The sequence below is a fragment of the Podarcis liolepis genome, assembly GCF_965112155.1.
Source record: "Podarcis liolepis genome assembly, chromosome: 5".
Classification (NCBI taxonomy): domain Eukaryota; kingdom Metazoa; phylum Chordata; class Lepidosauria; order Squamata; family Lacertidae; genus Podarcis; species Podarcis liolepis.
In genome coordinates, this window is record NC_139556.1 from 57,398,556 (window position 1) to 57,424,544 (window position 25,989).

Genomic DNA, 25,989 nt, shown 5'->3' on the forward strand with positions numbered 1-25,989 from the left:
AACAATGGGAGGGAAAGAAAAGAAGAGATGTAGATACCTGAGTGAATCTGATCTTACCCCAGTTGGTGTCAGGGACCAGGATGGCATTGATCCTTTGGATCCCAGCTGTTTCTCAATCCTCCCCTGGCATACCACCTTTTTGGCCCTACCAGAGTCAGAGCTCTAGTTTGCCCAGGATGTCTGTTTCTTCAGCAGTGGCACGGAAGGGGAATCCAACATCAAGTCTCTCTCTCTGCCATCAGGACTTTGCCTCTTACATTGGAGAGGGATATCCAATGTCTCCTATAACCACAGGACACTCTTCCAGGGTCCATAAGAGTGCAACTTGTCCTCAAAGTTAAACACACTGGTGATTTCATAAAATGCTATGCTCTTTTTCTGTTGATTAACTGTGATAGACATGCCTGCTCTTTGAGTCAGGAGCCCATAGTAACCACAAACAGCTAAAGTTCCCAAACGTAGCTATTGCTGCAAGTTGAGACCTTGTGGCATCGCATTTGTCTAACCATAGTATCTCATGATTTTGCTAATTAGGTAAAATGCTTGACTTCTCCCGCCACCCTCCCAGCAATGACTGCTTCCCAAAACAATTGCACAGGCCACATATAAAAAACTGAAGTCGAACATCCACAACAACACCCTTCAAGCTTTCTCTCCAAAGTAAAAATTCTTATGATACCGACAGCTGCTTATATTTAATCATCTTTATGAAGAGTTACAGGAGAAAAACATTTTAGTCTTTTTAGGTGAGTATTGTATTCCCTTGTGCAGATGTTTTTTGATGCACCAGACAAAAATGGGATGAGGGAAGGGAAGGAGAAAAAAGTGAGATTTTAAACGAAACGGCACAATAAAAGGCCCCCAGAAGCAAAAGAAGGAGAGTAATGTTAATCAATTTTTGCCAACAGATGTTTTGCTTCAAGTTCCAAATCCAATAATACTTGGCTCAGTGTAGATGAAACAGTGACAGGAACTGGGGAATGCACAGTCTCAAATAAGAAAACACTTGATTGAACATTGCTCTTATATCTTCACTGTGCTGTTGTTTTTAAAATAAGCATCTGTGTTGCATGGTCTCTAGTCTCCTTGGGTTTTTATTTTTGTGGGAGCAATCCATTCCCTCTCTTCCTTTACATTTCTTAAGACTGATAATAAGTAGATCAACACTGTCAGGCATTATTCACCAATAAAACAGCTGCAATCATGTTCATCCCTGAAACGTCTCCATCCTATTAGTTTCATAATAAGCTTTTAATGATTGGTTCAATAGAAGACTGAAGGAACTGACCCCTGTGGTCCTGCCAGAGTGTTCTTGTCACCATTGATCACAAAGATAAAAATCAATTGGAGCTAAAGAGGGAGAAGTTAAAAATAAATTGCGTGGATCGATTTCTGTTAAAACCTGATAGCTCCATCTGAAGAGCCAAGGAAAAATATATTTCTATTGCATAATTGCCATGAATATATTTGAATAGATGGCTGTGAATAGATGGCATGACCTAAAATGTTGCCCAGCTCCAATATACATGCATGGTCCCACAAAAGAAAGGATTCCACATTCGCTTTCTGACTAAGAAAGGTAATGGGGAAGCCCTTATTTGTGAACATGATTCTGTGTGCACATCAGAACACTGTGGACATCTGGATCCAAGCAATGGCATTGTTATATTGGGATAAAAATGTGTAAGGCTGCAGTCCTAACCAATCTCCATCCCTATGTTGGGAGTTGAAGAACAATGGAGCCACAATTGCACCTCCAATCTGGCCTGTCTTTGCAGCTGCAGCAGAAGCAGGGATAGGACAATGAGGACGGCTACCAGACCTGGTCCAGGTTGGTGCGGTGTTTGATTCTGGGTCAGGCCCAATGCCAGCTGGCAATGGTTATGATTGGCTTAGAATCCAAGCTTCCCCAGCCCCTCCCATTTCAGAGCTTTCCATTGGTGGACATACTGTCAGTGGGCTTCCTACCCAGCTGCAAATTTAGAAGCTGCAAATAGGCCTGCTTAGCTGGGAGAACTAAGCAGAGAGTCACATCTGTCCTATAGCCTGGCATGGAGGGCAGCAGCTATATTGCTCTGTAAACCAGTAAATATGGACCTTCTTGGAAATCTGTAGACATTATTTTCATTTCTTTTCTAGCTTTCCAAGGAATCGCCACCTATAGATATCTTGTTTCATACATGGTTCAGGTCAAAGACCATCTGAAGTAGGTGCCAGACTCAAGCACAGATGTGACATATGAAATCTGGCTGCACCTTTGTAGAATTGCGAAAGAAACTCAGAGATTACATAAATACAATATTGACATATTTTGCCAATGCTCGTCTTTAGCTAAATGCTTTAGAAAGTATTTTTTCTTAAACCAAACTTTATGTAGGACTGAATTCTTATTGTAAGAATTCTTGTTGTTGTAAGACCCACATGCACTAATGACCAATAAATATTGAGTCAACAGTCTATCACAGTGGTCTTTTTAACAAAAAGTAGCAGTAAAATTAGTTAGCATGATCAGGTGATTTTTTTTTCTTTTAATTGTCTTCTCAGACATTGGGGGAAGATACTTTATCTTTATGAATATTAAAGGGGACAGCAGAACCCAATTCTCTGCATGCATCACCTCTACAGAGGATGTAGCCAAAATCCAGAAAGGTTTTGGACTTTCTTGTTGAAAGAACTCTAGCTAAGAGTCTCATTTTACCAACAAACACCCTTTCTGTTGTTTTTATAAAAATAAAATCTAGGCTTCTCCTAGCTCACAAGTGATACTTAAAAAATTAGTCAGCATCGAGAGCAATACTTAAAGAACCATTATGATAACGTATTCTGGTCTCTAATGCAGAAAGCATCATGGTATCTCATCCTGTAATTTCTCTCATCAAGCTCAAATTGCCACAGACCCTCCCTTCATCAGGAGAAATCAAAGATCCCCTTTCCCTTCCATCACCATTTGGACTCAGTAGCATCATCAGTAAGAGCAGACATTACAACTGGAATCTATTAATATCGGTGTAGTTTCGACTCTTTTTATCGGTACAAGGTGATTTAATGAAGCCACTGATGAGAAGGGGATGCCCTCGACTGTCATGGGGGAAAGAGCCACACCAGCCAACTCTATTTGAAGAGGAAAGCTTCTCAATATTCAAGTAGGCATGAAATTGCATAACAAATGGGAGTGATACAGAGGATTTGAGGAAGAAATGCTGGAAAGGTAGAGGGTGACAGACAGCATAAACAATCAACAAGGCAGAGACTCTGCACTCCACAGCCCTCATTTACATTTCTTCTTGTGCGCTTCAGAAACCTGAGTAAATATTTCATGCAAGCCAAAGACAAAAAGGGGTGTTTCTGGCCCAGGTCCCTGGATAACGATAATTTATTGCCTCCCCATTACATCTCTCTTTGGTTAATGGTGCAAGGATCTCCCAATTTAAAGCAGAAATGGAGTGCATCTAGATGCTGATGCCAATCCTAACTCTGATGAAGGTTGGAAGAGCTGCACTGAAAGCTCCAAATAGACTCAGACTACAGTGCTCCAGATAGGAACATAAAGCTTAGGGGTCTGGCGAGGCTCACTGGGAAGAATATAGAAGTGCTCAGGTTGCAGCCTTTTGTTCTGGCCATCAGTTAAACTGTGAGTGCAATCCTATAAAGAAGTATAGAAGCAATCTACACTTCTGTCTACTCAGATGTAAGTCCACTGACTTCCACAGAGCTTCCCCCCAGGGATGTGGACAGTGGATTGCAGTCTCCTATTCATAATCTTTCACCCAAAGCTAATTGCATAAAATCAAAAGGAGTTATATTTCCATTTTATTATTGGGTTAATTATAAGGCACCCAGTGTATGGAAATTTAGGCACTCTCCCTTTTTATACTTTCTGTGATCCATCTCCCACTTCATTTGGGTAAGGCATTTCACCTGAGCTGGTCAGACAATCTGAGGGACTGCAGAGCTTCCTTGCTCCCAAAGCTTGTCATTAGCTCAATGAATTGTATTCAGATTAAGTTAGTTGAACCTGGGTCTCATTGAAATCAGTGGGACAAGATAGGCATGCCTTAGATCTCACCGGTTTCAGTGGGAACCTGCAGAAAACATAGTCAGATCCAAGGCTGAGAAGTCTTGAGCAATTGTCCATCACTGTTGTATATTTGCTTGGCCTCTTTCATAGGGGATGCACAGATGATCATTTCCACAGAGTAGCAAGAAACTACTCAGGCCCTAAAGAAGCCAGACTATCCTCCACCAGGGCCAAGGCTTTTTCAGTGATGGCTCCAACCTAGTGGAATGCTCTGTCCCATGAGACTAGGGCCCTGCAGGACTTGATCTCCTTCCGCAGGGCCTGTAAGACAGAGCTATTCTGCCTGGCCTTCAATTTGAATTACCGTAGCCTGATCCTCTATTCCCTTTCCCCTTTCCTTGTCTATGAAGAAACCCTTCTGGGACCCCACATTTGAACTCTTCCCTGGTCTCCTTGCTGGGCCTAGTAGGACCACCTTGGCCAGTTAGCCCTGGTGATCATTTGATGTTTACTGACTGGGGTCCCCCCATGACCCCTGAATTTTTGAATTTTATTGACATTGATGCTGCATTTATGTTGTATTTTATGCTGTTTTTAAGTTGCATTTTAATCAATGTTTTATATCTGCTGTTTGCCACCCTGAGCCCAGTTTTTAGAAGGGGAAGGGCAGGGTATAAATAAAAAATTATTATTATATTATTATTTTCCTCTTCCGACTACATACTTGTAATAAGGAGAAAGAGAGCCTTACTTTGCACAGGGCAACCTTGCTGAAGGAAGAGAAAGTCTATGAATTTAACTACCGGTAACCCTCAACACAACAGAAGAATGTTATTATAGCGTTAGAGGCAGACAGTGGTTTTTTCAAGATGTTGTTGTACCATGTTAAAGAGCTACACACCTATATGGATGTGAAAACCCTACCTTTTCACATATGGAAAAGAAAACTATGAAAAGCATTTCAAATGTGGGCTTATAAAGTGGGATGTGGGTGGATGTGAGTGTGGACATATTCATTGTCATGGACGCTACCAGGTAGATGTCTGCAAGTGTCACTCCAAAACATATGCACATCTATCACAGCCGCTCTTGTCATTTTGATTGTTACAGAGCACTTCTTGAAGTGCTGCAGAACCCTGTGAAAAGAGTTTTGAATAAAAACCATGGCAGGAATGTCTCTATGGGCAACAATAGCTCTTTAACAGCATTTCTCAGTTTCTAAACACTGCCACCTGTACATAGCTATAGTGCACCTTCATCTCTCCTGATCTCAACTTGAGTTTCCCATACAGCCACAGTATACTAAGAGAATTTGGAAACAAGTGGTCTTCTATTTTGGCTGGGGTTGGACTCTTCCCTCATATTCCACTTCCCTGATTTTGTATGCTTATTCCCAAGGTTTTACTCCAGATTCTACCTGGTGTAAATCAACTGTGTCTACACTCTTCCTGGACCATTAGACTACATTTCATGTGGGTGAAGGGGAGTGGTTCTGCACTCCCCAGAGATTTTTGGGGATACAATCAATATCACCCACACACCCCATTGGCAGGACTGCCTATTTCTTTCTGTTTTCAAATGGGCAGATTGTGGGATAATGCAGAATCAATCTGCAATGAGCTTTTGTTTTCAGAATGAAACAAGTTCTTCAAGAAGCACTTTTCAGGGGCCAAAAAATATGCACTAAACCTAGATTGTATGTGGAGTATGCAGAAAAAAACAAGTAGAAAGTCTCAATTGAATCTAGAATTAAATGTGGTGTGTACACAGAAAGAGCCTCTCAGAAACTTAGGGAGTCCCTAATCTGCTTCAAGATGCCTTATTAATAGTATGATCTGACACAGAAACATGAGAACCTTCACAAATCACCTCAATTTGCCACCTAATTCAGGGTAAACACAGAGCCGATTAAGGCACACACGCACACACTTTCATAAAGTGATCATTCTCACACCTGTGAGATCTTCATATGTCCCTCAATCTTACTTATTTATCTGATGTTTATTTAATGTTCCAAATAATAAACATAAAAATGTTCTGTACCATTAATTTCAAATGAGAGACAGAGATAAGTACCTCTAAGACACCTCATTTAATCCGTTGGCTTTTTTAAACTTAGAGTAATTAGCAACAATTAATTCCAGCCCCAAGTGTTCTGTTTCCAGTAGATGCCAATTGCAGGCAGATGAATGATCAGCCCACACAGAGCATCTCATCACTGGTACGAACTGACTGGCATTCTTTGCATGACTTCAGAAGCAAAACTGGCAGCTCTCTTTTCACATTCACTAGCCCTGAAGTTTGAGGGAAAGCCTGGGTATTTCTAAGTCCAACTCTGATCTGACTATGTCATCACCTTCATCTCTTTAGCAGTGTGACAGTCACAGAAAAAATAACTTTCAGCTCTGTCGCTGTCTCTGTTCTTAGTCCTCAGAACCTCTACAACAAACCCATCAACAAATGCTAAATTCTCCTTTATAAGCACTGAAATACAGAAAACAAAAAGCCAAACCCCTTAGTTGTACTGTCAGACCTCCCAACGTTCTCTGTTTTCAAGTGACTGATCCACTTTTGCTTTCAAATATGACTTACTCTTTAACGCATTGTTCTAGCCACATGCTATATCCAAAGGTGCTACTTTTAAAATCCTCTATTCGATCCTGCTGCCTTCAGCTCTGCTGACTCTAATTAATGGTAAAGAACTTCTGTCTGCCCAGCGCTCTTGACTCTCTTGCACACGGTTCGTGCCAATGGCACACAGATTCTCATATCTTAGACTCCTGCTTTTCACTAGTCATTCCTTTCCTTGACCCCTTTCTCTTCTACAGTTAGTTGCATCTTTCACCTACACCTCTCTCGAGTTCCTGTATTTCATTACTGGACCTACTTTTCCCTTTCTTTAATCTATCTGCTTCTAGAATCCCTGCTTCTTAGCTTTCTTTTCAAAAGAAACTTCTTCCCATCCAGCTGCCAGTCCCTCATCATTCCCTACCCAGCTCTTTCTGAATCACAGGCAGCTCTTCCCCTTCCCTCACAGAAGCACCCTGTGGCTGACAACTTCATTATTGGATCAGCTGAACTTTCATAGACTACAGGCAAAACAATTGATATTAGAAAATTAACCCTAAAACCCTTTAGTTCATTGCTGTACCATATTGCCAGCTATTAAGAACTGATGTAGACAAATCGCTAAGTTTTCCTAGCTAAAACTTAAAAAGAAAAAGGTTTATGCAGCAACATATATTGACAGAGCACTATCCTGGAAGGCATAAATTCAGACGTCTCTCTCAGTGCTCTTATTTCCCCAATATTCTGGCTAATTATTTCCCAACAAATTCTGACTTTTGCAGCCACCGAGTAGAACTAGGTTGCCTGAAGGATCCATCCAACAAGTATCAGAACATACCCACCATAAACTTACTGACTACACACACACACACACACACACACACACACACACACATTTATGAGACTGCTTAATAAAAACTATAATCTGTGTGCTTACTGATCCAGCTATGAAAAGTATCTGATCCAAAAAATGAAAAGTCCATTGCCCAATCAAGACTTAGTACATCTCAAATCTCAAAAATCAGGGATGAGGAAAACAAGTGTTCATTCCATATTTTGGCAACTGTTACTTTACAACGGGTCATAGAATCATAGAGTTGGAAGGGACCCTGAGAATCAACCCCTGCAACGCAGGAATATGCAGCTATCCCATGCGGGGATCAAACTTGAAACCTTGACATTGCCAGCACCCAACAATGAAGGACCAGCAGAGACAAAACAGGAACTTGTGGAAGAAAAATTGAGGTGGATAAACCTATGAAAGGAGTGAAGAACTGAATAATAAAGCAAGGCATACAAATGAACTGGAGTTTTCAAGAAAAAGTGATGCCAAGACAGACCAACAGATGCACAAAGAAACAGGATTAAAAGTCATTAGAGTGACAGAGAGAAAAGCAAAGATCACAGAAAAGAAGAACTGAATACAAAGGTGACAGGCAGGAGTCTATATTCTAAGTGGAATAAAGGAATGTAACGAGCCACATTTCTAAACTGTCAGTCAAATTAATAACAGCATCTACAGTCTGAATTTCCTTAGGTTCTGCCATTTGAAAGTCTAAAAAAAGTCAATTTACAATGGCAAGTGAATTTCATTATAATCAGGGTGCAAACTTTTACCATTAGTGCCTGGCAGGTAAAAGGTAAAACTGTTTTCCTTGAAGTAGAATGAATTGATGCAAATGACAATTCAATGGTTTACAAAAAGAAAAAAACGTTCAGCATAAATATCTGGCGGAATCAGGCATAGAGGGTGGATGCAGATTAACATTTAAAGGTCCCGAAAGACATCCCTGCCCTTAGACCAATATCAAACATAAAATCTGTAAAACCATTTCCATGTTTGCATGTGTTCATATTTCTGTTCAACTAAGTTTTTTCCAAAAAATAGTGCTTGGCATGAAAAACAAAACTCACAAAGGAGTTGATATTGTCCATGCAGCTTCAGCGTGATCTGCAAATTTGGATTCTACAAACCCATACCTGAATGAAAATGTACTCATCCTGGACGACGAGAGAGCTTGTGTCAATAGAATGCAAAAAAGGTCCGCTTTTGGTAGTCTCTGAACATTCTTGAATCCTACAGGTTATATAATGGGCATCTGTAATGGGAATAAGAAGAATGTATGTTAAAATATTTTCTGATAGTTTTTTATGAGTTGATGTTAAGCAAACACTCAGACCAGAGAATCTGACTCATCTTTCACCACTGACAGCCTTGAGTTCAAAACCTTATAGGCACAGCCTAGGAATCCTCCCTGGTGAACTATGAGCATTATTTGGAAAACAAGACGTTTCCCAATATATTCCTTTGCCTACATTCCCTGGAATGTAGATTCTTGTAGCCTGCTCTCCTAGATCCCGATCAGCTTTGGCTTTCCTACGACCCCCTATTATCTGCTTTCTGGGCTACTATTCCTGTTCCGGGTACATATAATCCAGTTTCAGTCTACCTGTCCAGCATCCTTCATCATACTCCTGAACTTCATACTGCCATTATAATCAACCTACATGAACTGGTTCCTTTGCTACACTTTTCTTATACTCCACAAGGCCTCGGGTATATTTGTTACTAAAAATGCATGATAGGAAACAGTTCAAGAAATGATTAATAAATGGCCTCAGCATTGCTTACACCTAGGCAATATGTAAAGACCTGGGCCATGTCCATGTAAATGTCCTGGTCCATGAAGGCAACCCTGTTTAAGGAAGCTTTTAATGTTTGGTGCATTACTGTATTTTAATATTTTGTTGGAAGCCGCCCAGAGTGGCTGGGAAAGCCCAGCCAGATGGGCGGGGTATAAATTATTTTATTATTATTATTATTATTATTATTATTATTATTATTATTATTATCCAAAGTCCAAACTTCTTAGCTGTGTGAAAAGTATCAACTATGACATAAGCAGTAGTAGCTTTCTTTTTGAATGAAAACCTATCTCCTCTTCAGGTAAGTTGGATTCATGTATTCATGTATCTATTCAAAGCTTAGACAAAACTGGCAAACTTTGGATTGGTCAGTATCAATATGTGGTGATCGTTCACTAACCTTTTCCTATGCCCTGCATTTTGCCACACAGCCTTTCATTTTATCCAACAAGGTAGATAATCGGCGACTACTGTGTACCAAAGCAAAAGGTGCACAATAAGCAGGAATGAAAAATAGAGAAGGCAAACAGATGCAAATAAAGTACATGTGTTGACATGACAACCAACTGCTGCCTATTGGGAAACGTGTCATTTTGAATGCATTACACCAATAATTAAATGTATAGAAAAAGGTCACCTGCTTGATATTCACAGGGAGATAAAAGAGGTTCTCTTTAATCTGCCTTTATTTGTGACTTTGCTTCTTAGTCTGTCTTATTTATTTTACAAAAGAGTGTATGTGGAACATAGAAACAAAGCATCTTCAACCCTAGATGAGTTTAAATATAAAACATAAGTTCAATTTTGGTTCTGCTTTGTGGCACAGATATTACAACATGTAGGTCCCCCGAAAATTAAACAAAAATTCTTACGGAAATTAAGGAATAAAAGTAACTTCATCTAATATATTAGCCACATTGTAGAAGGATGCTTTTAGAAAAGTGAAAAGAGATAATGCATTCAGGGCTCAACTAATGAACTACAATACATGTTTTTTCAACATAAGGAAAAGCTCATGGAAAAATACGAAGTGTTGTATTAAATGTAACACACAGCTAAATCCAGTCTCCTCCCCATTCATGCCCCATATGAATTTCCCTGTCCAAAGTAGATTTGGGGATGGTCTAGAGTACACAGGGGGACAGATGAGCAGGAGGAAATTTCTTTGCATTAGCTCTAACCCTTATACTACCGCCAATATTTTGTTGAATACCACCCCAAGAGTGGGAGTGGTCTTATCCCAGTGCGTAGAAATCCAGGAATGGCAAATCAGACATGTTTAATACAGCTATGCTGAAACTGCTTTTAGAGTTAAGAGAGAAAAGAAGACTGACCCTTGGGAAATCTGAAACTTTCATACTACTGGAACATTTAATACCACAGAAAAATTAATGTTCAGGAAAATAACAAAATACATTGAGCATGCAATGTTCTGGCAGAATTTGAAAACCACTAAACTGGATTGAAATGATTATGCAGTAAGTGGCAAGTGTCTGGATTCTCCATCTAATGTATTTGTTAACAGAGGATGCTGTTGTTGTTGTTTAGTCGTGTCCGACTCTTCGTGACCCCATGGACCAGAGCAGGCCAGGCACTCCTGTCTTCCACTGCCTCCCGCAGTTTGGTCAGAATCATGTTGGTAGCTTTGAGAACACTGTCCAACCATCTCGTCCCCTTCTCCTTCTGCCCTCAATCTTTCCCAACACCAGGGTCTTTTCCAGGGAGTCTTCTCTTCTCATGAGGTGGACAAAGTATTGGAGCCTCAGCTTCACAATCTGTTCTTCCGGTGAGCACCCAGGGCTGATTTCCTTAAGAATGGATAGGTTTGATCTTCTTGCAGTCCATGGGACTCTCAAGTCTCCTCCAGCACCATAATTCAAGAGCATCAATTCTTCGGCGGTCAGCCTTCTTTATGGTCCAGCTTTCACTACCATACATCACAACTGGGAAAACCATAGCTTTTACTATACGGACCTTTGTTGGCAAGGTGATGTCTCTACTTTTTAAAATGCTGTCTAGGTTTGTCAGTGCTTTTCTCCCAAGAAGCAGGCGTCTTTTAATTTAGTGGCTGCTGTTACCATCTGCAGTGATCATGGAGCCCAAGAAACTAAAATCTCTCACTGCCTCCATTTCTTCCCCTTCTATTTGCCTGGAGGTGATGGGACCAGTGGCCATGATCTTCGTTTTTTTGATGTTGAGCTTCAGACCATATTTTGCGCTCTCCACTTTCACCCTCAATAAAAGGTTCTTTAATTCCTCCTCACTTTCTGCCATCAAGGTTGTGTCATCTGCATATCTGAGGTTGTTGATATTTCTTCCGGCAATCTTAATTCCGGCTTGGGATTCATCCAGTCCAGGCTTTCACATGATTAATTCGAAAGAGGATACAAGACTTTATTTCAACCAGGGACACCTTATTTTTGGAATGTTGATGATTTTCACAGTCTGATATTAGAACTATACTAGTTTATCATCACCAAATCCTTTCTCCCTCTTCCTTATCATCCCAGCATTGTGATGAATGGCTTACTCTTGGTTTGATCAACTTAACCTGAGGAGCTCAGGTTATGTCCACAATCTACAAAACTCCTCCCTCCCTCCCTCCCTCCCTCCCTCCCTCCCTCCCTCCCTCAGCCTATTGGATTGTATGTCAGTATATTCCGTTTCCTGGAGAAAAGCCATCCCATACAGTTCTCATTTATGAATTCTTGGCCATGAACTGCAGATTAAGTCATCCCCTTGCTGCAGTTGCCTGAAGTTAAAATTTTAACTGCTTAGTCTTCTGAGTTTATAAAGTCCCAGTTGAGGATTGCACTTTACATTTGGGGAACACGTGAGTTTTGAAGTAGGCTCCTCCACCTCAGGACCACTGGCCAAGGCAAGTTTTCAGGCAAGTGAGAAAATGCACAGAATCAAAGGTGCTAACAAGATCATTCTAACCTTTTTAAGCCTTTTGATTGCTCTTGAACTTGATGCTACTCTTTCCTATACAGCATGTAAGGTTGAAGCAAGGATAATCTAGTAGCTGTGTGTCCTGTTGGGGGTTGCACAGTGCAATCATTGATTCAAAGGCCACATGGGATGTAAATACATAAATAAACTCCTCTCAGCTTGAATTGGAATCAAGTTGGCAACTGGAGCATAATTGGACAAAAAAAATTTTTGCAGGGGGGTGGAGGTTGGATTTCAAGCATTCTTGGCTGGTACGTTTTCAGTGACACATTCATATTCTCGTGATACTTTTCTAAGCCATATTTATGTTGCTATAATTCCACTTGGTAAACGCACTGTGGGAATGGAGGAAAGCAACGTGTTGCCTACTGCCTACAGCTTGTTCATTCAGCACCAAGCTGTGAGACTTCTCTCTTCACCCCATGAACAAGCAAAGGCAGCAGGGCAGCAACCACTGAACAAAACACACAAGATCCTTTTCTCGTGCAAAGTGAAAGGAGCTTTGAACGTCTTCCTTCCCACGTACAGGCTCTCCCCCCCACAAACACTCCCCCCCCTATTATCTAGACTAGGGTGTGGTACAAAGGAACATGATGCCAAGTCGTAGCAGATCTTGCCAGGCTACAGTGCATGCACAGCCTTGGAACCACATACCCTCCTCCTTGAGTTCCATGAAGGAAGAAAGGAGAAATATGAATGCAAGAAATTAAGACAAAAATCAATTGCCCAGCTGACCTCCCCACACCCCAAACCAGGCTGTAAATGGATAGTGCATTTTTAATTATTATGATGCCAAGTGTGTGTGGTTTTTTCCTGTGAGTGATGTTCCCATCTTTAAAACATCTAGTCCTGCCATCCCCAACCTAGTGCCCTTCTGATTTGTCCCACGCTAAGGGGTTACAGTAACCAATGCCAGAGTATAGGTGTCAGCAGTGGTTTGCTGGCTTCAAGAAGGACGAGTGCAGGCTGAGCAAGCACATGATTATCCTATAAGCATGTTATATTTTCAGTCTAAATAACAAGCACAGGAATAATTCCCAGGCTAGAAAACTCACTCCTCTGATTTCACTGAGGCATTACAAGCGGGGGGAAATTCTTTTTTCCAGCCTATTGTGTTGAACCTAAGAGGCATCACACTATACACATCTGTTCTTAAAAAGTTATCCTTTTGAGGTGAAAAGCTGAAAGCAGAGTTCAATTGTCAAACTTTAATTTGAGTTGGGTCTGAACAGGCTATCAGCCCAGGAATCATCATTTAATGCCACAACTCAGGGCATCTTCCTAACATGCAAGAATCTGAAGGGGTGTGTGTGTGTGTGTGTGTGTGTGTGTGTGTGTGTGTGTGTGTAAGCATGGTGTTTCTCCACACAAACAGAAAATTATTGCTCCAAATTATTCATATGAATTCAAATTCAAAGTACCTTTCAAGAAACATGCTTAAAGGCAACCATTTCAATTTTATGCTTTGTATGAAAATATACAAAGCTTCTGCTAGGGATCTTGACGGACAAAAGGAATTCACTAACTGCATATCATCTGTTCAAGTATTTGGCTCCTTATTTTTGCTGAAACAAAACTGATCCAGCTAGTCATTTGGAATTGAAACTTCTTATTTAAGAAATGTCTGCCACCATAGTATCACACACCATTTCAAGGAAACTCTCAGTTGTTTCTAAAACATTTGACAGTCAGCTATTGGGTGGGGGGGGAGGGGAAGAGAAGAATATACTCCACAACAGGGAGATCACAAGATTGTTTACTAGCAATACTGTGTGTCATGTGCATCAAAAATTCCTTCAACCTGGGATGCTGCCCTTGCAGTGTTGTAATTGAAAGGATGGGAAGCTTCGCACACTCTAGGAAGATCTCACAAACACTGTAGCCCAAGGGGCTGAGGCTTACAAGAGTGTGTGTAGAGAAGTATTTGGACCCTGGGTTCCTAATAATTTCTCAAGGAGAACAGCAGTGTTTGAATATAGAATTGAGCTAGGAGGAAATGAGTGGAGTGGAAGTGAGGGGAATTATGAGTGTGCCAAGTCTAATATGAAATCGTTTTATAGGTGTTTTTAATTGTTAAATTGTTTTGAAATGTTTCCTAGGAATCTATCAATAAATGGAATGGAATCAACTGATCAATCAATCTGAATTTAGAGGGGATGAAGATTTGCAAACCCTAACTGCACCAGAAGTCTCATTTAGTTATCCAGCTATGTCAGTTCTCCATTTTCAACAGTTGCCCTCCTATAGCCATAAAGCCTAAACTACAAGAAGAAAGCAAGAATTCAGGCATTCATTGTAACAGGTGGGATGGCATTCTGGTGTGAGCTTTGTAAATCTCTAAATCCTGGCAGAACAAACTTTCAAAGAGAGTCATATGTATAGAGGAAAAGTCATTATGAAAGCCTAAAGATAAAATCAGAGGTTCTCACAGATTTGATCAGTTAGAGGCCTCACACTGGTTAGGGAAAAATTTAGCACAAGCTTCACTGACATTTAGAAGTGAATGCAATTTTATGTTTTGGGTTTGAATTTTTAATGTTTATGTGCCATTAAAAATGAAAATTACATTTCAGGATGTTGAACAGCAAAACAAAGCATCTTTGTGAGGTGTTTTGTGGAGGGAGCTCTCCATATGGAGAATCATTTTCACAGATGCAACTGTAGTTCTTCTGCCCATTACAATACTCCAGACACAACAGATCTAACTCATGGATTTTTTAAACAATGATAGTACTGAAGTATTGAGAATAATTCAAACTGATTTAACATGTTTAAACCAGACCACACTTTCAATTACAATATTGGGATAAATAATCACTTTTATGGGTGAGTGCTTTTTCTTCCTGCTGACTGAAAGAATCAAAGCCAATTGATCAATAACAGAGAAAACCCCTAAGTCCTTGAGAATACAAGGATTTTCCCAAAGCATGAAATGGCAAATACCACTTCCTAGGCTAATTACACATGACACTATTTCCTCTTGAGATGGTGAGCAGGCTGGTGCTCACCCCAAACATGAATTTGGTCTTATGAGCAACCAAAAGGCTGGAAAGGATAATACTGGCCTCATTTTTCACTGACTATCATGGTGGTTGTAACTCAGCTCCTATGCTGTTGTGCAGAAAAAAACTTGGCAACTAACATTGTGCTTTACTTCCTGCTGGTCTTTAACAGAGCCCTCTGACACCTGCAATTCCACAAAATGAGCCTTTTGTGGGGTTGCCTTGGGTGAGGATGATGGGGTAGGTGGTGGAGGAAAGCAGGTTGTGTGAGCAGAATCCAGGAGGAAGGTCTCCTCTTTACAGACTGTGCTTTCTTCAGTCATGCACACAAGAATTCAATCGGGGCACTTGCAGGGTCAACCCCCTCCCCTGTGTGGAATTTATGTCCAATCCTTTATTTCTTCAGAACCACGTGGAATGAAAAAGTCTGTGCAATCGTGAGAATCCCCGTTGTTATGTAACTGAAACCTTGCAGGGGTGGGTTTAGAATGGAGAGAGAGAGAGAGAGAGAGAGAGAGAGAGAGAGAGAGACTGGAGAAAGAGTTTAGTGCCTCCAGGTTCTCCTCAGTTCTCAAATTCTCCTCCTGAAGCTGCTTTGCTAAAAATAAAAATATCACCAAGGAACCAATAAGTGTGTTCCAATGGCTTGAGTTGTTGCCATACAAGATGGGAAGCAAATAAGGCCTTTGCTCAAAAAGATGGATGGCCAAAACAATACAGAAATCAGTAGTTTCTAGAAATGCCATATTGAAAGGAGCAAGTATTGGTACTCCAGCTATAACTGTATCAGTAGTATAGCCTGGTGGCATATTCTGAAAATGAAGGAAGATGGTACAGGTAACAGCAGGGAAGGAGGAGACCGGCTCCCTGGCCCAGGAAGATAGATAGATAGATAGATAGATGATAGATAGATAGATAGATAGATAGATAGATGATAGATAGATAGATAGATAGATAGAGGCATCCCCCAATTTGCATGTGGGTTACGTTTGGAGTCATTGCATGCTTGTGTGAAATAGTGTGGAATTGAAACACCCATTCTGTCCCCGCCCTATCCCTGCCCCACACCGTCCCACCCCCATTCCACCCTTATAGTGACATCTTTTGTGAAGTTTCCAGGTCACTTCCAGGTTCAATGTGCGATCACACACGTATTGGTCATGCCTAAAATAGGGGTGGCCTATAGATTGTTGGCAGGGAGCTTTATTGGCTATATGTGCATTCTCAATCTCCGAAGCACAAGTTTTCAGTCCTGGCCAAAGAGTTTTACTCTTGCTTTCTTTCTGAGTTTAGCTGTTGTTTTTCTCCAGGAATGAAACTTGTACTCTTGGTTCCCCTTGGAGTTTAAGGATAGAAACACTCAGCAAATTGAGCCTGGCGACCCACATCTTCCCTATCAATTAGAATGCAAATCAAGAACCCAAAACAACCCAAATGAAAATGCAGTTTCTCCCTCTCTGACTTTATAGACTCGGTGCAGAGACACTCACGTCCATCTGTTGTGCGAGCCTCCATGTGTACAAGGTCAGGCTCCTTGTCCAAACCCGTGACGGACCTGAGAGAGAAGAAGAAGAAGAGAAACAAATCAATCTGAAAGGCAGAATGCTGTAATAGCAAGCAGAGGTCAAGGCAGGTAGGAAATGAAGAGGAGAAAAGCAGCTGGCTTCTTCCCATTTGAAACGAGCCACCCTGAGACTTGAATGGATTTAGTGCATGAAACAGCCCCATGAAAAGCAAGGTCCTTGGATTTAATACATAGCCTAGTTCAAAAAGCACAAAGAACAATAAAGTCAGAGGCTTTAGATTTAATACCATTTCATCCACCTGTGAGAGGGTCTTACCTAGAACCTGGCATGGGTTTGGCTACTGCTTACTCATTAAGAATAGATCATTCTTTGTTTCTATAAAGCCAATTATTAGATTAGCACAGGCCCTCCAGAGCTGCTTCTTTCATTCAGCTGTCACAAACAAGTGTGCAAATGTATCATAGGCAAATATGAATGTGTGTGTTTGGGGAAGGGCACATGATTTACATGCAGTGGAAGTGAACAAGCTGTGTCTTTCAGCAAACCTCCTTCACTATTGCTGAACTATTTATTGCAGGGCTAACCCTACCATTAGGCAGAGTGGGACAATTGCCTTAGGCAGCAAATGCTGGAGAGTGGGGAGCAGTGGTGATTTGTTGAAAGATAGCCTTCCCTTCACTTGCTAAGTTACCCTGCTGCCTTCAGGTATAGTCTTCTCCCATCATCAAATTTGAAGTAAGATTCAGGTGCCAGCACAATTAGCTTCTGTACGTGGAAAAAGGGGAACACCATGTTCTTTGTCTCAAATGGTAAAACACCTTGGGTCATTCCTGATCCATTGAAGAATGGTAATAAGGCAGAATGTTCTTCTAATTGAATTTGCAGCCACCCTGTACTCTTTGACATATAACTCATTGTTCCCACAAAATGCTCCACTTCTGGCCATTATAGATGTGTGAAATTGGCCTTATTAGTTGTGCATCAATTTGGAGCTGGCTTTAGAAAAAAAATATTAATGATACTTATAATGACACAAAAAGGAGAAGTAATGCGAACACTTCATCTAATTATGCCAGAGGACAATGTTTGTCGGTGGGCATGGGAGTTATTTCCCCTGTATTGTTTTGTGCTCTTTGGCATGCTTCATTTTGTACTAAAACATCAGAATTACTTTTGCTTACATTTGGTGGGGATGTGGCATATGCCCGTCTGTGTGCATTTAAGGTCATGAAACTTGGGACTATTTTAATCATGCAGTGAGAAAATGAGTTACATTCTACTCCAATGTGCAGCATTCGGGATTTTACAGCTGGCTAAAAAGCATGAAGAACATTGTCTGACGTTTCTCAAAAGGGTTTTGCACATCTATATCAACACACCCACAAGCACTTATAAGGGTTGGGCTCCTTTTCCAGCCCGTTTCAGGCTTTGCCCAAAAGAAGCTCAGGTGAAGGAACCCAAAGGTGGGCAGCATGAATTGTGGTGCTCAGTTTCACACAGGGAAAGGAGCCTGCCATGGTGGCAGCTTTGGCAGCCCAGCAGCAGAAGCCAAGCTAACATCCTTCCCAGTTAAAACATTTCTTTTTAATCTGGATTCTGAGCACTACTAGGTATTTTGGCTGCTGAATTATTTGCTATTGCTTCATGTTGTCTGTTATTTTTGTTTCTGTTTTCATTATGCAACACTCTGATCTTATGGAGGAAGTGTGGGGTACAAAATATTTTACACAAAATAAGTTCATTCTTTAAACCAAACCTTCACATTTCACAAGTAAAATCAAGGACACGTCAGGGTTCCCCCTTTACATGTATATCCCTGCCCCTCTCTTCTTTCTAGGAATTAAAGTCAGCTTACCTATGGTTCCCAGAGCATCTCCCATCTAGGCATTGCCCAGTCCCAGACTATGTACACAACATGCCTTTAAAGTACAGTGGTACCTCGGTTAAGAACATAATTCATTCAGGAGGTCCGTTCTTAACCTGAAACTGTTCTTAACCTGAGGTACCACTTTAGCTAATGGGGCCTCTGGCTGCCGCCGCGCCACCGCCACCCAATTTCTGTTCTCATCCTGAAGCAAAGTTCTTAACCCGAGGTACTATTTCTGGGTTAGTAGAGTCTGTAACCTGAAGCGTCTGTAACCTGAAGCGTTTGTAACTCGAGGTACCACTGTAAAGCTAACACACATTCTTTGAAACCTTGTGGCAAATTGTAGCTCTGTAAGGGACGCGGGTGGTGCTGTGGTCTAAACCACTGAGCCTCTTGGGCTTGCCGATCAGAAGGTCGGTGGTTCGAATCCCCGCGGCAGGGTGAGCCCCTGTTGCTTGGTCCCAGCTCCTGCCAACCTAGCAGTTCCAAAGCATGCCAAAAAAAGTGCAAGTAGATAAATAGGTACCGCTCTGGCAGGAAGGTAAATGGCATTTCCGTGCACTTCTCTGGTTTCTCCAGAAGCAGCTTAGTCATGCTAGCCACATGACCCAGAAAAACTGTCTGCGGACAAACGCCGGCTCCGTTGGCCAATAAAGCAAGATGAGCGCTGCAACCCCAGAATCATTCGCAACTGGACTTAACTATCAGGGGTCCCTTACCTTTACCTTTTTAAGGGTAAAGTACAGTTCCCAAGAGGTTTTTTTGTTTTTTTGTTTTTTGCGAGGGGTGCTTTAATTGAGTTATAAATGTGTGGTCTGGATGCAGACCCAAGCCTGCTTAGCAGCAGCAAAGTAAAAGATCCCTTTGCCTTCAGACCACTTGCATAAATGGCTATTTCTTGAAAACCTTCCTAATTCCCAAACTGCACATTTCTGAAGAATCAGATATTTTCCACAGCACAAGGTGTGTTGTTTGTTTCTCCCTCTGGGCTCGTATTGTCTCCAATGGGCTCAATGTTTTCACATACTCTGCAAAAGCCTGACCTGCAGAAGCTTTTCAATCAAACGTGTTTGCAAACCAACCTTAACAGTTTTCTTCATTTCTTTATAATAAATAATGTATATGGCATCATGTAGCCTCTAAGGGTTTAAGTATTTTAAAAAGTACATGTTTAACAGAAGTGTACTCCTTGCACACAGACACACAGACATACACATCTTGCAGAACAGGTGTGAAGAGGGAGAAATTTAGTGGTAGACTTCCTGTAAAAGGAGGAGGGATGAGGATAGCCATTTTGTGACTGAGCTTTACTCACATCAGACATCTGTCATCTAGTGCCCACTTGTGTCCACACTGCTCGCGCATTATTGGATTTTTAAAAATAAAAAATGGCCTAATTATTTCAAATTTATCTACCAAAATATGTATGTCATGCATATAATGCATATCCAAGAGTCAAGCTGCTATATTTCTGCAGGATAATTGTATATTAGTAATACTTATTTTATATAGCGATGTGCATTGCTGCATGTCTCTCTTTATGAGCTGGCTACTTTAGGAACCAGGAATATATACACATATAATATGCATATGGTAGTTTACATATAATAATGAATATAATATGGAAGAATTGGTTGCCCATTTAGTGGAACCAAGGGAAGGTGGAATAACTTGCTTCTCATTAAGATTAAAAAGCAAGATGGGAATTAGAAAAACAAAAAACAGCTGCGCAGATGAACTCAATGTCAGGTTTTTCAGGAAATTCCAACCCAGGGGACATCCTCTCTTTGGAATCTCCCCAGAGAACTCAACATGTCAGCTCTCCCTATCTGTAGAAAGATGAGGAGACGAGCACTACTGATGTCACTAAACCTCAAATGTGCTGGATCTAGAATAGGAATCTGCCTAGCTCATAGTGCTTTAATATACTTGTAACAGGTGGCTAGGGATAGAAGGATCTGTCCATTTTCATTCTCCGAATTTCTCATTTTTCAATCCTGTATTCACTTCTCCACATTTCTGAAGCAGTTTGCATTTTTTTAAAAAAAAATCCTCATGAAAACTCAGGATTTTTGTGTGAATTTTTCCTAATAAACACATTCTTTTTGAATGCACGTTTGGCTAATGTGCACATTTCCGCAAGCAATTTCCCACTAACATGTTTTTGTCCTACTAAATTCATTTCTGTAAACATTGTTTGGAGAGCTGCATTGAAAAATTTAGATAAGTGCAAATTTCGAAGGAGGTCTGTGTTTCAGTTGTCATTTCATTTTGGAAAGTATGAATTTGATTTGGCTTTAAATGTGGACTGAGTCTAATTTCTCCCTCATCCCTACTGGTGACAACCAAAAGAATCAAATGGGGGAAGTTCAGCCATTACCAGCCCCCACTAAGGTCTACAAAGTTGAGAAGGAGAAAGATGGAATGGAAAGCAAGAGAACTAATTTGGAGGAGACACTACAGCAGATTCCCAGCCCCAAATACACTAAAAACAGAATTGAATTACTGCAGCTAGCTTTAAAAGCAACAATTTCTCCTTTATTTTGAATGACAACTGGGTCATCTTTTTAAATATTTAATGGATTATAAAAGAAGCTAGAAGCAATTAGCCATGAAGATGTTAAATATTACGAGTACTGGAGAAGACGGTATGTTGTTTTCTCAGCAGGACACTATTTAGAGAAAGAGGCTGGCTGGTCAAGACGGATCATCCTGTGGCCAGTAAGATCTGACAACTTCTGGAGTAGGCAGTTTGAGATGGTCTAGTGCTAAGCAAAACTAGTTTTGCCAGCTGTTAAGGTATTTAAGGCAAAAGGCTGGAGTCAGCCTCTGGGCAAAACGACTAACAATGTCTTCTCCACAAGCTCCAGTGAAATGAATGCAAATAGGGCTCTTTCACTCCTGTTCCTGTTAGACAGAAGAAGAATTTCCCAACGGGCTGCATTCTCTGGAGCAGGCATCTAAGCCAATGGCAGAATAAAACTGCTTCCTTAAACAGCCATGCAGATCTGTCTGATGCAGCAGAGCTTGTTTGTGCAGGACAATTGAGCTCCACAAGCCAAAGTTAAGTATGTTTAGTGTCAAGAAAGGACTTGTGTTACATGCTTACATCTTTCCCATTGACAGAAAAGGATACTCAAGAAGTGCTTCACTTTGAAGTATGCCCCATATGATGAGTTCAAGCAGTAGCACAGCTGCCCAGGAAGATCCAAGTCACGTTAAAGCTCGAATGGAATAATTACTGGCAGGGTTTTTCAATTGAAATATATAGCAGTCAGCAATTTTTCAATGGAAATTGTGGACAAAAATGGTGAAACCCTGTAGTGTTAAGCGGTTTTTTTATTATGGTTTTGTGTGTGGATATTGTAGCCTCTATGCTGTTTCAAAAACTTCTTTTTTCAGTTTCTGAAGCATCTATACTGTATTGTTCCTGTGGTAGTCAATGCTTTGCTGCTATCAGGGTTCTCCCCCAAGTAGAAATGTTGAAGAATTCCCACAAAAACAGGAGCAGAACAAATAATATTGTGCTTTCTTACCTTCCTACCCGCAAGTCTCTCCACCTTAGTAGAATTACTTTGCTTCCCACCCCACTCCATTGTTCCTTGGTCCTCACACAACTCCTTAGCCAGTGTGGTGTACTGGTTAAGAGCAGTAGTCTCATAATCTGGGGAACCGGGTTTGTGTCCCCGCTCCTCCACATGCAGCTGCTGGGTGACCTTGGGCCAGTCACACTTCTTTGAAGTCTCTCAGCCCCACTCACCTCACAGAGTGTTTGTTGAGAGGGAGGAAGGGAAAGGAGAATGTTAGCCGCTTTGAGACTCCTTAGGGTAGTGATAAAACGGGATATCAAATCCAAACTCCTCCTCTTCTTCTTAGCCAAATGTCCACCCAGGAAAGTTGTGCCCACAAGGGAACCAGCCTCCTCACACCTTAAGTAGCCCTCCTCTTACCAGGCACATCTTGCCCCTAAGGGGCTATAGGTGTGTAGTCACACACCCCACACACCCAAATAAAATACAGGATAAAAAGAGATAAATAAGTAAAACAAAACAGCAAAACAACAACCCCCCTTCCAGTTGCTGTCGCTTGCTTCCATGTCTCTCTCTCTCCCGGATGGCTTGAGGGGGGCTGCCACATGGTCTCTTCAGTTCCTGCTGGGACCCTCCCCAGCGTGTTCCTCCTCAGACCAGGCACAGAGCACAGGGTGTTCCATGAAAACAACCTCTGGATGACCAAATGTTCCCCACAACTGCCTGAAGGTCTTATCTTAGAATCCAAGCCGTTTTTAAACTTACCAAGTAAAACTACTAGTGTAGAAACAATTGTTGTACACACATATACAGTGTGTGTGTGTGTGTGTGTGTGTGTGTGTGTGTACAACAATTGTTTCTACACTAGTAGTTTTACTACGTGTGTCTGTGTGTGTGTGTGTGTGTGTGTGTGTGTGTGTGTATTGTTCCTGTGAGATTCAGACAACTGAAAATGTAAAGCATTATCTTTTGGAGCAGTCATTTGGAATATGCATTTTATGAAGAACTAGCTGATGAATTAATCTCTCCTACATCAAAGGACAGCCAAAGATGGTATCATAATTAAATTGGTGTCTACATTTTTTGCAGTTGGCAAAAATACACAAACAGACTGAAATCTGAAGAAGGCACCTAGAGTATTGATATACCAGCTTATTGACTGAGGAAGTTAGTGATGAATTAGAGAGAGAGAAAGAGAGAGCGAGAGAGAGAGAAATAATTATGTTATGTTCAGGTTTTGTTAACATTGCCTGAGTATTTTATCATATGTTCCAGCTGGCAGTTTCTTTAATATAAAAACTTCTGCTAAAGTACACTAGTTAATATAGTGGCTATCATGATCATTATTAAATTTATATACCAACATAGCACAGCTGGTTATAGGAAGCAGATGACTCTCTTGCTAGAACAGCTCTACTGCCTACTGATCTATTTCCAGGCACAATTCAAACTGCTGGTTATGGCCTGTATATCATTTTAATTCTATCAATGTTTAATTGTATTTTAATGATAGATTTTCTATGTTTTTAGTAATTTTTGTTTTTATCTGTAAGCTGCCTTAATTCCTGTCAAGGAAAAGGATGGGGTATAAATAAACATATAATATTAATAATAATACCACTTGGGCTTCAACTCCCAAGATTGGCACCATAGCCCCAATCTAGTAATTATCAGCACATGGGGAAAAAATACACATAGTTTTTTTGCAATAGGAAGACCTCATCCTAGAGCTGGTCCCAACATGAGCCAGAGGGAGACATCTGCCTAAGGTGGAAAATTAGGATGAGAGGGTAGGGAACAAAACTATATGTGCTACATAACCTGCCCTGCATCCTCTTAGCTAGCCTATTGCCCTCAGGAGCAGTAGAAGATGCCATACTGCTGCAAATGTTGAAGTTAGGTTCCACATCCTATCTTTTGTACAAGGGAGGGATGTGTGCAAGGGACCATCTGGTCTTTTGCCTCTGTCAGCAAAATGTTAGTGACAGCTTTGCACATATACCCCAACTTCACATACAAAGCTTCAAACAACATTAAAATGAAACCTTATCTGCCTACAATCTGCACATAGAATTACATCAGATCTCTAGCATAGACCAATAATAAATAATAATAATTTATTATTTATACCCCGCCCATCTGGCTGGGTTTCCCCAGGCAGGTAGGGTCTCAGCTTGCGTACCAGATGGAGCTAATAAACAGCTGCCCTGGACACAGAATTGACCTGCGCCTCCATGGACAGCTGTGAGTCCAGAATGACTCCCAGGCTGCACACCTGGTCCTTCAGGGCACAGTCACTCCATTCAGGACCAGGGAGTCCTCCACACCCGCCCGTCTCCTGTCCCCTCAAAACAGTACTTCTGTCTTGACAGGATTCAACCTCAATCTGTTAGCCGCCATCCATCCTCCAACCACCTCCAGACACTCACACAGATTGTCACCTATGGGACAGAAGTATATGCTCAGTTGCCTGAAGTACCTACAAGAGGTACATGCTGAGAGCTGCTGTCATCTGCACTCCATTTTTCTCTCCCCATAGGACCTTCCACGTGGTACACATGTGAAATTTCTATGCATGCACCTAAGATGGCAGCCTATTTCCTGTGCATTTACCAGATTTTTTTTGGTAAGCTGTTTGCATTGTTGCCCCTGGTTTGGGCCTTGACTCAGCGTCTTACAACAACAGGTCAGCAAACTTTTAAATGGTGCATGGATTCTATTTGGTAGCTTACACATGTTAACTTGATGCAAATTCAGAGCTAAAATCAAGCATAATCTTCCTTACTGAGCAGCCCAGTGCCACAAATGCAAAGACACTAGTGTAGAAAATTATTCAAATCTGATTGGACTCTGTCACCATTAAATAATATGTTATCTGACTGAAAATGATTAACCCTTTTCTCAAAATATTTCTGAGAGCTTTTACCTAAACAATTGGCTTTCCTTCTTACCTATGAAACTGGTGAATTGCACTGCTATAAATCAGTGCTTTTTTTCTTAAAAAATGTTTAAGGGTACTCTCATTTTCCTACTCGTATTGAAATACTGCCCCTCAGCGTGGCCACACATAGATTCACAAAATGTTTAGGGGTATGTGTACCCCTGCGTCCCCCAGAAAAAAGCACTGGCTATAATAGTACAATTCCTGACAATATGAGTATGTACCTTAAAAGTAAGGTGTGCCAGTAAAGGTCTTGTTTAGTTGTAAAGTAACATATTTCAATGGCAAGCTGCAATGCAATGCACCTTTCCTTACAAAATAAGTGCAAATAGACTGGCTGATTTAAATGGGTGATTTAAATTCAGGTTCTCTGTTTGGTGGTTTAAATCAGTTGAATCTGGAATAGATCAGGAGAGAAGTTCTATTTGGGGGGGGGACCACGCTGCTTCCTGGTACAGTCTCAAATTCCTAAAATGATTTTTATTTGCATATATAAACTGGAACTGTTAGGACAAAGAAAGCCTAACATGCAATTGGCAGCCTGGCAATCAATCAGCAGATGATTTAGAATGCAGATCAGGCAAGCACAATACGTTTGAAACATGTCAATCTTCTCCACTTGTGCTAATGCTTGTGATCTGGTTGTTTTCCTAATTTGCTTTGATGTTACTGACAGGTCTATTCATAACAAAAAAGGGGAGAAGAGACAATAGAGAAAGCCCCCCCAATTATGCTTCCTTTCCTTTAATGTTACAGTTTAAAATAAAATATGCACAAAGGACCATGATTTAACCCCAAGTATATGCCTAAGAGGATTTAAGTAATTTATCAGTTCAAAGGCCCTTTGAGAGATCCGAATATGCAGAACTTGTACTGCATACTCTAATGCGATGGCCAAGGAACGATCTATAATTAGAATGCTGGTAACCACAACTTTCC

The 25,989-nt window shown here is 41.0% G+C and overlaps 1 protein-coding gene across 1 annotated transcript in view; it reads right to left on the reverse strand.

Annotated features, from left to right (window-relative positions):
* Window positions 1-25,989, reverse strand: part of SORCS3 (sortilin related VPS10 domain containing receptor 3) — a 428,038-nt gene that overhangs the window by 104,306 nt on the left and 297,743 nt on the right. The window contains exons 6-7 of the mRNA XM_083504742.1: window positions 16,677-16,741; window positions 8,567-8,685 (exon numbers count right to left, since the gene is read on the reverse strand). Of these exons, the coding sequence (XP_083360868.1) occupies window positions 8,567-8,685; window positions 16,677-16,741 (184 nt within the window). The remainder of the gene's footprint in view (window positions 1-8,566; window positions 8,686-16,676; window positions 16,742-25,989) is intronic.